Source organism: Neomonachus schauinslandi, chromosome 13 (genome assembly GCF_002201575.2).
Source record: "Neomonachus schauinslandi chromosome 13, ASM220157v2, whole genome shotgun sequence".
NCBI classification, from domain to species: Eukaryota; Metazoa; Chordata; class Mammalia; order Carnivora; family Phocidae; genus Neomonachus; species Neomonachus schauinslandi.
In genome coordinates, this window is record NC_058415.1 from 82507648 (window position 1) to 82520420 (window position 12773).

The window sequence follows — 12773 nt, forward strand, 5'->3', positions numbered from 1 at the left end:
AAAAAAAGATATAAAAACAAGTACTGTCTCCAGTGGTCAGAAAACATTGGTTATCTTTAATGAGAATGATCAACATTTAGTATATTTTCATATACTAATAAAAAAGAAAAAAGTACTAACTAAAAATTTCTCTAAAACTGGTATCCAGAATTAGAAATTTTTTAACAGAGGTGACCATAAAAATTCTAAAAGATGCAAATATACTTCCTTAAGTCTTTTGGCTTGGAATTGTTTTTGTTTGCAGTGGCTTTTTGTTTCTTAGTCCCCCAAAGACTTCTTGCTTTCCTATGGGACTAAAACTAAAAAAAAAAAGGAAACCAGTCATTAAGAGCTCAGACAAAAAAAGTATAGGGCACTAAATTTCACCCAACTTCATTTTCCACCACACTTGTAAGTTTTTTTTCTTAATATTAAGTTTTTAGAGTCAAGGATTTTTTGCTGCATTTTGGGCTCATTAATACACATAAAGAGCTAGTTAAAATACCGGACTGAATAAATGAACAATGGGACAATTAACCCCACATACAAAGCTCCACCCACTTTACTTCAAAGGCATTTGAAATAGAATGGATTAGAAACCATAAATGATGCCTCTCAGAATTAATTTTATAATAAATATTGCTTTGTGTTATAGATAAGGGATTAAAAATCTCCACAGTGGCAGCCTAACACCTGTGAACTGAGTTAAAGGGCAACTGCCCTTGGTTGTGCTGAAGATTACTGGTAGTTTCCTGTCCCATGAATAAGAAATAAAAACCTACTCAATTTCCACTGCATACTGTAAGACAGAATTTAATTTTACCTACAATGTTTAAAAATTCCGTACATTTCTACATAAAGTTTTAAGGTATGTGTAATTTGTTCTCATTCAGAATGTAATTATTCAAAACTCAAAATTTATATTGCTATCTAACTTTAAAAATATTCCCTCTATGCCACATTACTGTTTTTGCCATGCACAACACAACTCATATTGATGAAAAGAATTAAAGACGTAAATGTACAAAGTGAAATGTGGAGAGGAAAAGTAAACTAAGTACTTTATTTACCACTTGATTTAATGGAGACTTTTGATACTATTTCCATACTTTATGTTCTTTGTTTTCAGAAGTTAATAACTATTTCTCCTTGTCAAGAATTTGGTAGTAAGTTCACGCGTTAAGATAAAAAGTAGTTGACAGGTTTTGTTTTTTTGTGGGGTTTTTGTTTTGTTTTGTTAACAAAATTACCAAAGTAATTAGCCAAATGACAAAGTCACTACAACAAATGCATTTTTTAAAAGAACCTAAGTCTTAGCAAAAATACTTTCTCAGATTTTCCTAAGAGCTTTCTTCTCTTATAAATCAACCTCACACAAAGTACACAGTCAAAAACATTCTCAGGAAAGAATATTTAATGATATGCAAAGATGCTTACACTATACTAAGTGAAAAGACTAGATACAAAACTATACAGCACGATCCCATTCAAGGAAGAAAACTCCTCTAGTCACTATTAAAGTCGTGGCATGTTATAAATCGCTTCTCTTTTCTCAAGTTTTCTAAATTCCTCTAACAAGAAAGTATATCTTCATAATCACATAAAATGACATCCTAAAAATAAGTGGCTCATAATTGATTATGAGAATTCTAGGATCTTCCAACGTTAGATGGCATAATGATTTTTCTGTTTGACATGATGTAAAGAGGTACACAATTACCTCAGTCCCCTGGAGCTTCTCCATGAGGGACAAATGCTAGGCTTCCCACTGCTTCTAAACTGATCACTGGAAGGGCCAGACAACCTAAATTCAGACTCCTCTTTGTATTCACAAATCTAACTTGCTCTTAAAATAAGAGTGCAGCTTAGATCCAAAGGGCAATTTTAGGTGTGAAGCATATTGAGTTATTTTCCTTTCTACCTCCTGCCCAGTGAAAAGCAAAGATAAGGCTCAAATAAATGCCTTCTGCTTGTTGTTGCTGTTAAAAGAAAGTGGTTTGCTTGTGGGGGGGGGGGGTCCAAAAAATTTGCTGACACTCAAACTCCACTAAAAAGCATCAACTGGCTTCTCCTGCAGAATGTTTTCCATTTCCCAAAAAAGGTTCTTCATGGGGAATTCTTAAGACTCTTTCAGAAAGCAGACTCAGTTTTACTGGTTTTCCATTCAAACATACTTTGCTTCAGATTTAAACAGAACTGATCATTTTCTTTATAATCATACGGTTGGATAGTTCACACAGACTTCAATGATGCTGGCCTTGATGTTAATTGGAGGTTACTGAGCCTAGAAAAACCTTAGATCCAGGTGGCCTTGGCCTTATTCTCCTGAGCTGGAAGAATCATTGCCATATCCTGGACAAACTCTGGACTGGGGGGTCAAAAAGACCGCTATTAACCAGCTAAATAATTTGGGACAAAAATCTCTTTTTAGATCTCAATTTCATGATTTATAAAATGAGGGTGGGCTGTAGTGTATTATTTCTAAGAACTCTTTTTGACAGCTCACCTCTGAAATCATTGTGCAGTGGCAAACTACCCATCAAGCTTCCTTTTACTAAATACATACAGAGAGATGAAAAAACTTTTGAAACTCGTAATGGCTGCTTTGGTGGCAAGAAAATAAAATCTGAGTTTTGAATCAGGGTCAAAAGTAAGTTACTAGAAATATGCCCAAAGCTATTGAGAGCATGAGCTTCGGCTTGGATTTGGGGTTCCAAACCAAATTCCCTCACTTACTCCTGGTGAGATCTTAGGCAAGTCACTGTATCTCCCTCAGTCTCAACCCCTACTTCTCTATAATGGAGATAATTTCATAAGGTTGCAATAAGAATAAATGAGAATTATGTAAGCCCCCTGGTATATCAAATAAATGCTAACAAATGATCATTCCCCCCCTCCTTTCCAAATCCTCTGTAGTGAGTTGTCCTTAGTCTACCCATCTATAAAATGCTATAACAACATTAACCATCAGCAGTAATTGCTAGAGGTAGCAATGAGTGGTATATGGCGGGGGGCGGTGGGGGGGGGGGCTGCAAAAGAACCAAAGTGCGCTTTTGGAGTTCCTAGGGTGGTTTCACTTGTTGCTCTATAGTAAGCTTCATGGGCATTAAGACAAGGAAATTGTCTAAATGCTCTGCTTTTAAAACAGGTCAAGAAAATATCATGGTCTCTTGTCATCTCCAACTCATTCAGTCTCAAAATGAAGAATTTCTTTTAGCCAAAGTCTTGAAGTTTCAAATACCCATAATGCTGGGCTCAAGTTGCTTGAGGGAAGGCTGAGCTAGGCTGGTGTCCTTTGAAAAGGACCAGGAGGAGAAAAGAAGCCTCCTTCCATGGAGACAGCCCTGAGGCGGGTTGCTGCTACAGAGGACACACCTGTCTTTCCAACTGACCAGCTTCCCAGCCCTCAAACAGCAGGCCTCTAGGAGAAAAAGGTCAGTTTCATTTATTTCCCTTTCTTCTCTTCAAAGGTGATTTTTCAGAAACTGTACAGCTTGTTACTATTGTTGAGTTGTGGCTCCCCAGAGGATTATACGTTTCTAAGCATGAAGGCATCTGTGTGGCAATAAAACATGCAACATTCCCCAACCAGTACATTTTTTTTAATTAAGGAAAAAAAAGTTATCACCTCCCACAAACTGATGTGATGAGCACACTTCCCATGCAAGCCTTTCAAAATACTGAAGATCTCAGGAAGGGTCCTAGGGCTACTAAACCAGAGCCTCCACAGGACCCAACCCATGGGTTCAGCTGCTGACAGATCCACAATGGGGGGAATTATAATCTGCCAGAGCAATTGGGCCTTCTCCCAGCTGACCATTCAGAAGACAACACTGTACCCACCCTACATTTACGGGAGGAATTAAGAAGAAATCAAACAGCTCCAGAGAGATGGAAATATTCGAAAAGCAGAGGAAAGTCTTCTGTTAAATAGTATGAAAGATCCAGGTTTTCCAAATGGTATTTAAGGTATTGGGGAAGAAAGGCTGATTTCTCCCAGAGGGGCCCCAGCTTTGATGCCCAAACTGCCCTCAAACATCAGGCTGTGCAGTTTTGTATAGCAGGGTACCCTCAGGCGAGACAACCATAAATAGCTTAAAACAAGAATAGGAGATTCCATCTGTTTCTGGAATATTTCAGCAGCACCTGCTTTTAAGGTAAAAATCTGGGAGCTGTCCCCACAGCCTTCCTTCCCAACTCCCTTCCCCATCCCCCATACACTTATTTTAAACCAAAGCAGCTAACACACAATCCATCCAAAAGGGCTTCTGACACCGCACCTGCCTAAGGAAAGAGCCCTTTGATTTTTCTCCTGAACTGTATGTGTTGTTTTAAAAATACTGGAACAGTTAGAGAAACCAAAGTTCTTAAAACCAGACTCTTTTATTACTTCTAGCTTCTTTTTTCCCTCTGTGAAAACTGAGCTTTTCTGTGTTTATAGAAATGAGTACCACGCGGATAAAAAAGGACGCAATAGTTGTGTCTGCCATTAAGTCAGAAAGTGTTCCAGAAGGAAGATGGTTATCACTTAACACAATTAATGTCGAAACACAAGCCCATATGCCAACTTGCATGGAAAGGAGGACAAGAATTCCCCCACAAGGTCCCAGGAACATATTCCATTGTTATAGTTAAAACAACAATGACAACAAACAAACCTAAAGTTGAGGCTTGAAAATTCCAATCTACATCAGAGTGCTACCCCCAGAGTGATGTGCAGCATCCCTCTAACAACAGCCAGAAAATCCCAACCATGTGCAGATAGCAATTTCAGGTACAAAAAGCCATTTTCCCTTTGGTCCACAAACACCAATGTTTCTAATGCCTGCCCTATCATCTGATGCTGCTCCATTTGGTATGGGAAAATCCAAATTCTTGCTCATGTCCCACAAGGGCTTTCCCAACCTAGCCCCAAGACATTATGGCATCATCTCCTGCCACCGCCCTCACATCAGTGTTCCATCTTGCTGTACCCTTCATTTCTCTGGGCCTTAACATGCCAGCTTTCACTGCCTACAAAGTTCTTCTCCAATTCTCCTCCAGGCAAGCCCCCAGTGATTCTTTAAGACCCAGTTTAACTGGAAACCATCAGCAACACTTTCCCTAGTTCTTCAAGCCAGAGATGTGCACTGCCTAATCGATGACCCCAAAGAAACTTGCACATACATATTTTTTTTAAATAGCACTCATCACAGCCTATTTTACTTGTTTACATAGGCCCATCCCAAAGATTGCGTGGCTCCTAAGACAGTAAGGATAGCCGAAGTGAAATAGGAGGTGGGTATCAAAATCAGAGGTGACCCGGGAATGGTGCATCCAGAAGCACACTAAATTTTAAATTTGGTAAAGGACCAAAAGTACATATTCTTTTCAGTTTATAACACCAAGTTTAAAAAGTTCAGGTCATCAAAATCTTGAATGAACAGGATTCTCATAGGGGAAGCTGGGGTGAGACCATCTTTTTTGCTCATTTTTGGGTAAATAAAGGCCAAAGACCAAATATTACACATTGCTCATTCCTGGTATATACTAGGTACTAAGATACCTACAAATTGAATAACAATTTAAATGTTAAACTAAAAAAAATCTTAGATATTGTCTTGATGAAACAAGTTATTTCTTCCCAAAATGTATAACAGGTTCTGAACAGTTTTATATGGGTATAATGACAGTTACTCAAACTTTCTCAAGACTTAAATAAGATTCCTATACATAAAGGAGAAAATTGTAGAACATAATTATTTTTAAAGTTCCCTTATAAAGAGTAAAGAAATTTAATTATTGTGTGCCATATCTCCCATAATCCACCCTCCCCCAAACAACACAGTTATGGCTTTGAACTCTTAGGCTCTTTCTATTCCTCCAAAACCAAAGTTGGCTATAAATAACATATTCATTACAATTTTAGCCTTAATGGAACATGTGTCATTTGGGCAAATCAGAAACCATGAAAAAATTATGGTTCCAGGTCATTTTATGCTATCTGACAGATTTCAGAGGTAAATACGTATACCACACATCAGACTCAGCTGGTGCTACCCAAAAATGCTACTGCTCTCTCTCACATTCCTGGGTTTATAATGAAGAAGGACTTACCCATAACTATTGTTCTCCTAGCTGTGCTTTTAATCCAGTATTGACTACGATCCAGCAAACAGGTAAATAATATTATGGCAAATCTCAAGGAAAAGTGAAACACTTTAATAGAAAGAACTAGTCAACTGTGGGAAGAAATAATGCATTTGACTTTACATACCATGGTATTTCTGTTAATGAGACTTGTTTATACTCTAGCACAACTACATTTCTGTCAAAGTCAGCTGGTGATAGAACTTAAACCAACTTTTAAAAAATGTTTAAACACAGGGCTTATTGATCAGGAAGGAATTCTTTCCTTCATAAAACAAGTATTACTAAGTGCCTACTAGGCATAGCCATCTCTCACTACACTTTGGGTATATCTGTGATCAAAACAGATCCCAGGCTTCATGGAGCTTACATTCTATGGGGAAGGAACAGACCATGTGTCTTACAATGAACCCAATAACTTGCATTGCATAAAGGATGTCTAAGAACCTTTCATTGTGAAATGAAGTTTAAGTTTTCTAATACTGATGTCCTAGTCCTTTATGGACACAATGCCTGTCACTCAACAACTAGATCTCCCTGGTGAAATTCAAAGATACACCTCTTACAACGAACAGAAGTAAGTTTAGGAATATGAACCACATCTCTCTACAAATAACTGTATTTCACATTTTCTCTTGAACTAGTGTCCCACAAGGCCTGTCCTATCTCTCAGAGAACAGTGTCCTGTTCTTCCATTCAAATGGAATACATCTCCCTGTCTCTGAAAGCCACGCACACAACATCTTGGCCAAGCACTGCACTAAATGCTGGAGATACAAAGTTGTGTAAGACACAGTCTTTACCCTTAAAGAGTTAACTTCAGAGTAATAGGAGGAAGAGGTAAAAGGAAGCTCAAGGTTTATGTGTGTGTAACTGAAGTATGCAGAGCATGCTGGGTGCACCCAGAGGAGAGGATGATTACCTCTGCCTGCAGAACGCTGCTCTGGGTGGATGGATAAATGTGTGAAGGCAGAAAGGTCCAGTAACTTATACGGGCCAGGAAGCATAGGAGCCTGGGAGAGCAGTCAGAGAGGAAGTGATCCCAAGAAGCTAAATCCTGGAACAGGGGAGGCTGTGTCTGCACAGACACCAACACTGGAAGTTACGCCTCTCATGGGAAGAAACGGAAAGCAAAAGTGCAGGTGGCTTATGAGCAGACAAGCTGGAGCACTGGGCACACTGAGGACAGTGACTGGACCTCAAGGCACTGGTTAACTAATGGGAAAGCATCTGAAGAAAAAGCAAAGAGACCAAGCATCTCCAAAAGGCAAGGAGACCAACAGTGCTAAGAGAACCCAGACCCAAATCGCACCTGCGTTCTCCCGGCAGACCTCGCCAGTGAACATGCTGCCAACTAGTCACCCAAGGTTAAGAGCAGACCCTTCCATCCATATGCCAGTCTCAGTTCAGCAGTGTTCCCAAACCAAGCCACAGGGGAAGTGCCACTGTGTGTACCTTCCACATGCGCACAAGCTGGATGAGATAAAGGGAGTTCCCTCCCCCATCCATGTTGAATACCCATGAAACGCATGTCCCAGAATTCATCTGGACTCTATTTTTAACCACAGTCACTATCCTCTGGAACTAGAATATCCACAGTAAGGAGACACTATGCCTTGCAATTGTCCTACACATTATATACAGCATTCTGCAGCATAATCATCCATCCCCCCAGTTAGTCTTAGGAACTCCTCAAGGGCAGGGACTAGCTAATAGTAGGCACTCAATTAAGGGCTGACAAACAAATGAATGAATTAACCCACCCATTTTTTCCCATAGTTCCAAACTAGTATAACGGATAGAAAACATACCAATTGTTGCGATTTTTCATTCTAAATGATGGCAGCATGAAGCCTAATCAGCTAGCTTTTTGTAAGCATGACACCCATGACCCTACATATAGACAAAGTCAAATACTAGAATCAGAGGAGAGCAATTTTTAAATTTAACTTTTTAAAAAAATAGTTTTCCAGTCTCAGAAATTTGCTGAGTGAATGAGTGTGCCGGTTCAGAGTCCCACCCCACCCCCCAAACATGTACATTGCAGCTTTGAAAGAAACACTGTAAACCAAAATATTCTGAAACAAACAAATGAACAAAAACCTTTCTGCAAAACTTCAAGAACTTGTCTTAAACCCTCATCTCCTCTAAATGACTATATAAATACGCAGTGCCCTGGCCAAGGCTGAAACAGAACATTAGGCAAAAACGGAAGAGAAAATTTTGTTTAAAAAGAGGAAAAAAAAAAAATCCCACACTGTTGAACCAAAAAGTAAATACTCATTTACAGCAGACTCTGCTACTCCAGGTGGGTAAGGCTTGGGCCAGGCTACTGAGGCAAGCCTGAGACCAGCTTCAGGCATTTAATCTCGAGCATCCGGGTTGTACCTCCTCCCTGTGGTCTCTCCAGCAGTTGCCCTCTAGAGCCCGAACTACAGATGTTAAGCTTGGTGAAGAAGAGAGCTGACTTTGCTGATTAATAATAATTAATAATAATATTATTATATATATATATATATATATATAATAATATTTGTGTAGAGAAATGCAAACGTAGTAGTCCAGACTGACAGTTACTGAGCAAAGGCACTTCAAAAGTCAGCCCCTCTCTCTCCTACAGTATGAGTGTGTGTGTGTGTGTGTGTGTGTGTGTGTTTGGGGGGCTGGGGTGGGAGGTCTCGCCATGGTGAGGAGAAGAAGAAAGTGCAAAAACTAATGTACCAGAGAACCACTATTTCTGGAATTCATAGAGTCTGGCCTTTTATCCCTGGGCGCAAGCCCAAGACTGGGGACCCGGGTTTTGTCAGGGGCGCCTCCCCGCTGTCCTGCCCCGGGTTGCTCCACATGAGCAGAGAGAGACAGGAGGCAGGCCCCTCTGACACCTACTTAACCGAGGCAGATGGAGAGGAGAAGTGTGTGGGATGCCTTTACTTCCCCCTGAGGAGGCGCCCAGCAGGAGCCCACAGAGCCAGCAGCTCCAAAATCGGATTTCCACACATCCCCCCACCCCAGAACACACCTTGCCCCTCTGGCAGGAGGAAACGGAGCATTAAGCAAGTGCGGCTCTGGTGTCTGAAGGGGCTTTAGAAGACCTAAAGAAAGAAGCCTTCTTCCAGGATTCTGTACTTTTTCCAAACCTCTAGAGAAGTAGCCAAGTTGGGAAACAGTTCCTCCCTCACTGACCCAAAGAGGGCAAGGGTGTTACTTTGAGAAGGACACAATCAGTGTCTGCAAGACGTCCTGAGCTACAGACACATACTTTATTAATAATCTTACATACACAAAATGTCCAAGGGAAAGCCTAACAGGCTAGTTTCTGACAGCTCCAGATAACAGCAGGAGGAACTGAAGCCATGCTGACTCCACAGAAGCAATGATCCCTTTCCCACCCAAGGGATGTGATGCAAATAAATAAAGACAATTATCTGCAGAACTTAAAGTGCAAGAACAACACTGTGAAGTCCTTCTCCCCAAGTGCAGTGACTTGTGGGAAACAGATAGGAAAAATAAAAAGAACAGCTGGAAAATTTAATTGCAGGGGAACAACGCAAAGGCTGACACTGTTTCACAGAACTAGCCAATAGCCAATAGCCACTGTCCCTTACCTTAAGATACAGAAGCAGCTCTTCGCTCCTGAAGATAAGCGGCAGAACCCGAATCTCTGTTTGCTGTCAATGTCAGTGAGCACGAACGTGAAGTTCTGGCCAACTTGGCTAACTGTGAGGCTGCAGCAAAGACAGAACAAAGGGGGAAAAATGAATGTGCACTAAGTTTCTTGATAAAGTATCTAATCATGACAAGTCATTGAACCTGTAACACTTCCTTTCTCAGTGGAACTCTTTATAAATGAACTCAAAATTTACACCCTTCAAGGGAACAGACTGCGAGCTAGTAAAACAAAAAAACAAAAAAACCCAGCAAACAGCCCATTCTAGTGACCACCTCACTACCAAAGTAGCTACCAAACCTTCCACTTACTGAGTTCAGGCAGGTAGCCCTGTTAATCATCTCATCAAATCCTGAAAGGTGCATCCTATTAACCTCATTTTATAGATAGTGACCACCTCATCACCTCATTGGAGCTACCATGCCTTCCATTTATGGAGTTCAGGCAGGTATAGCCCTGTTAATCATCCCACCAAATACTGAAAGGAGGATTCTATTAACCTCATTTTATAGATGAGGAAATAGCCTAGAAGCAGCATTGCCTAAGGTGCCAGCCAGTGAGCTGCAAAGAGCTGTGTTTTAAACCCAGGTCTTTATGATGCCAAAGCCTGCTCTGTCAGCTTGCTGTTAACGACGCTCCCCTGACCATTCCCCTGGCTGGCAAAACCAGTAATGGCAACAGAATTTAAGTGTCCCCCGGGTGCCAGGCATCAAGTTAGAAACTTGATATATAGCATCTCACTAACTCATATCAACCCTGGAATTTAGACGCTGTTCCCATTTTACAGAAAAGGAAACAGAAGGACTGAACAGATAGGTAACTGAATCATGTTCACAGAGCTTCTAAGGGGAGTTGCTGAATTCAAGAGAGCAAGGTTAGCTGCTACTTTCCTGCATTCCTGTATCTTTCAGAATTTTTGAGTTTATGAGGGACATATATTTTACAGACAGAAATACAATGTGAGGTACTAAGAAATGGAAACAGGCTTTAAAGAAATAAAGGCGAAAAAAAAAGCTAAAAATTCCCACATCAACGCAAAATTCAGTACACCACACATAAAAGTGACAGAAAATAGGAAATACGTTTCAAACGATTAAAAAGCATATTGCTAATCAGATTAATCTAAAAACTCTTTTTTGCAGTTGCAAAATGTTTTAAAGACCACTCTCTAAAATCAGTTTACAAAAAAAAAAAATCACTTTACCACTTGGCTTGGATTCCTTTTTAAAACCTTAAATATTTCAAATCCTAATACATAAATTTATGCTAACATAATATTCTGGAATTTGACATTGAATTATTCAAAGGAACTCATTAACCTATATTGTATTTTACATGCATTGTATTTTACAAAATACACTCAAATAGACAAAATATTCAAATCAGTGCTCTCACCTATCATTTACTTTATAAGTTGCCAGCAGAAATGAAAATCATTCACCAGGCCTTTTCCAAAGGCAGGCTTATTGAGTCTTTGGATAGGATATGAATTAGTTTTTCAAATATGGATAGCCTTCCTTTCTAAAACTCCTTTATACAAACCACATAATCAAATGAAAATTAAGGAGACTTTCAAGGTATCCCAGCACAAAAAAGGTCAAAGGACCCTACCTGGTCATGTTTAAGGAAACAATTCCATCCCCTAAAGAGTGGTTAGAGAGTACAAGAAAATAATTCCGAAAGAAAAGAAAGTGTTCCACTCTCCTTTTTTAACTAGGAAGGTGAGCGAAAACAAGGTGGCAATTTAAAAGCAGTGTGGTAATAAAACAGGTGTAAGTAATGCTATCCCTCCACCTTACACAAGCCAGAAGAAGGAACACATTTCTATAAAAGTTATAGAGCTGTCCAGGGGACACCAAACTCTACCTTCTTACGGCTGTTATGTTTTATCAATAAAGCTTGGATACTGTGTTACTATGGTGATTTAATACTATGTTTTAAAGGGGGATTATATGATTAATTTTAACAAGGTTGAGAACTGAAGATGTGTGAGAAACAGGATTCTAGCTCACATAATTAAAGTGATTGGGGAGAAAAGTGGGCCTCACTGCGGGAGGAGAAAAACTTGAATTATTAAAATATTAAAAGCAACAGGTCACGATGATGCTAAGTTACAAATAGGTCATGCTTTTATGAAATACTATTATGTGATCATACAAAATATGACTGTTCATTATTTTAACTCAGAGTGTGATTTCCCTTCTAGAATTTTTAAAATGAAACATCCTAGAAGGAAAGGGTATTTGATAGGACTGAATGAAAACACCCAGGATCTCTAGGAAAAGGACACAGAATGAACACAACTCGTTTGTGAATTGAGTGTCATTAATTTCCCCATTATCTTTTCACTACCATTAAAAATGCTGAAAATGCTTTTAGCGACATCCCAGGCTCAAAGAAAGATTCATTACTCATTTACTTGGTTCATATCCCAACTCAATCACTTGCTCACTGGGCCTTCATTTAGCAAGTTACTTAACCTTTAAGCACCTCAGTCTCTTTACCTGCAATAACAATGAGAAACTACCACCCAACCCAAAGGAGGTTTTGGGAATAAGTGAGATAAGCATTTACTATAAAGGTCAGTCCATAATAAAAACAATTAATAAAAGAGATGCAAGCTGTTAAGTTACCATCTAAAGGAAAACAAAAATTCATATTAAAATCAAGCATTTGCTCAGACTCTTCCCGACTAACTCATTTTTGTAATCCTTATGAGTAGAGAAAGGAAGTTTGCCTTTCTCTCTTCTCTGTTGCATCTTTTCAGTAAAGGACAGTCCTCCGGGTGACCAAGTAAGCTGCTCATACTCTCAGTAAAGGGAACACGATTCTTTTGGGCGGGGGTGGGGAATCACAGCTTAGGAGAGAGCACTTATTATTCTCAGTTGATTCACCTTTTTAATTCCTAATAGGGTGAAGTACAAGCCATTTAAACAAACAAACAAACAAAGGAGGCCCCAAACCATCAAACTCTGAAATCTTTTCTCCTTGGACAATT

The 12773-nt window shown here is 39.6% G+C and overlaps 1 protein-coding gene across 1 annotated transcript in view; it reads right to left on the reverse strand.

The window, feature by feature from the left end:
- DENND1A (DENN domain containing 1A) overlaps positions 1–12773 on the reverse strand; it is a 502559-nt gene that overhangs the window by 326260 nt on the left and 163526 nt on the right. The window contains exon 5 of the mRNA XM_044920818.1: positions 9714–9833. Within this exon, the coding sequence (XP_044776753.1) occupies positions 9714–9833 (120 nt within the window). The remainder of the gene's footprint in view (positions 1–9713; positions 9834–12773) is intronic.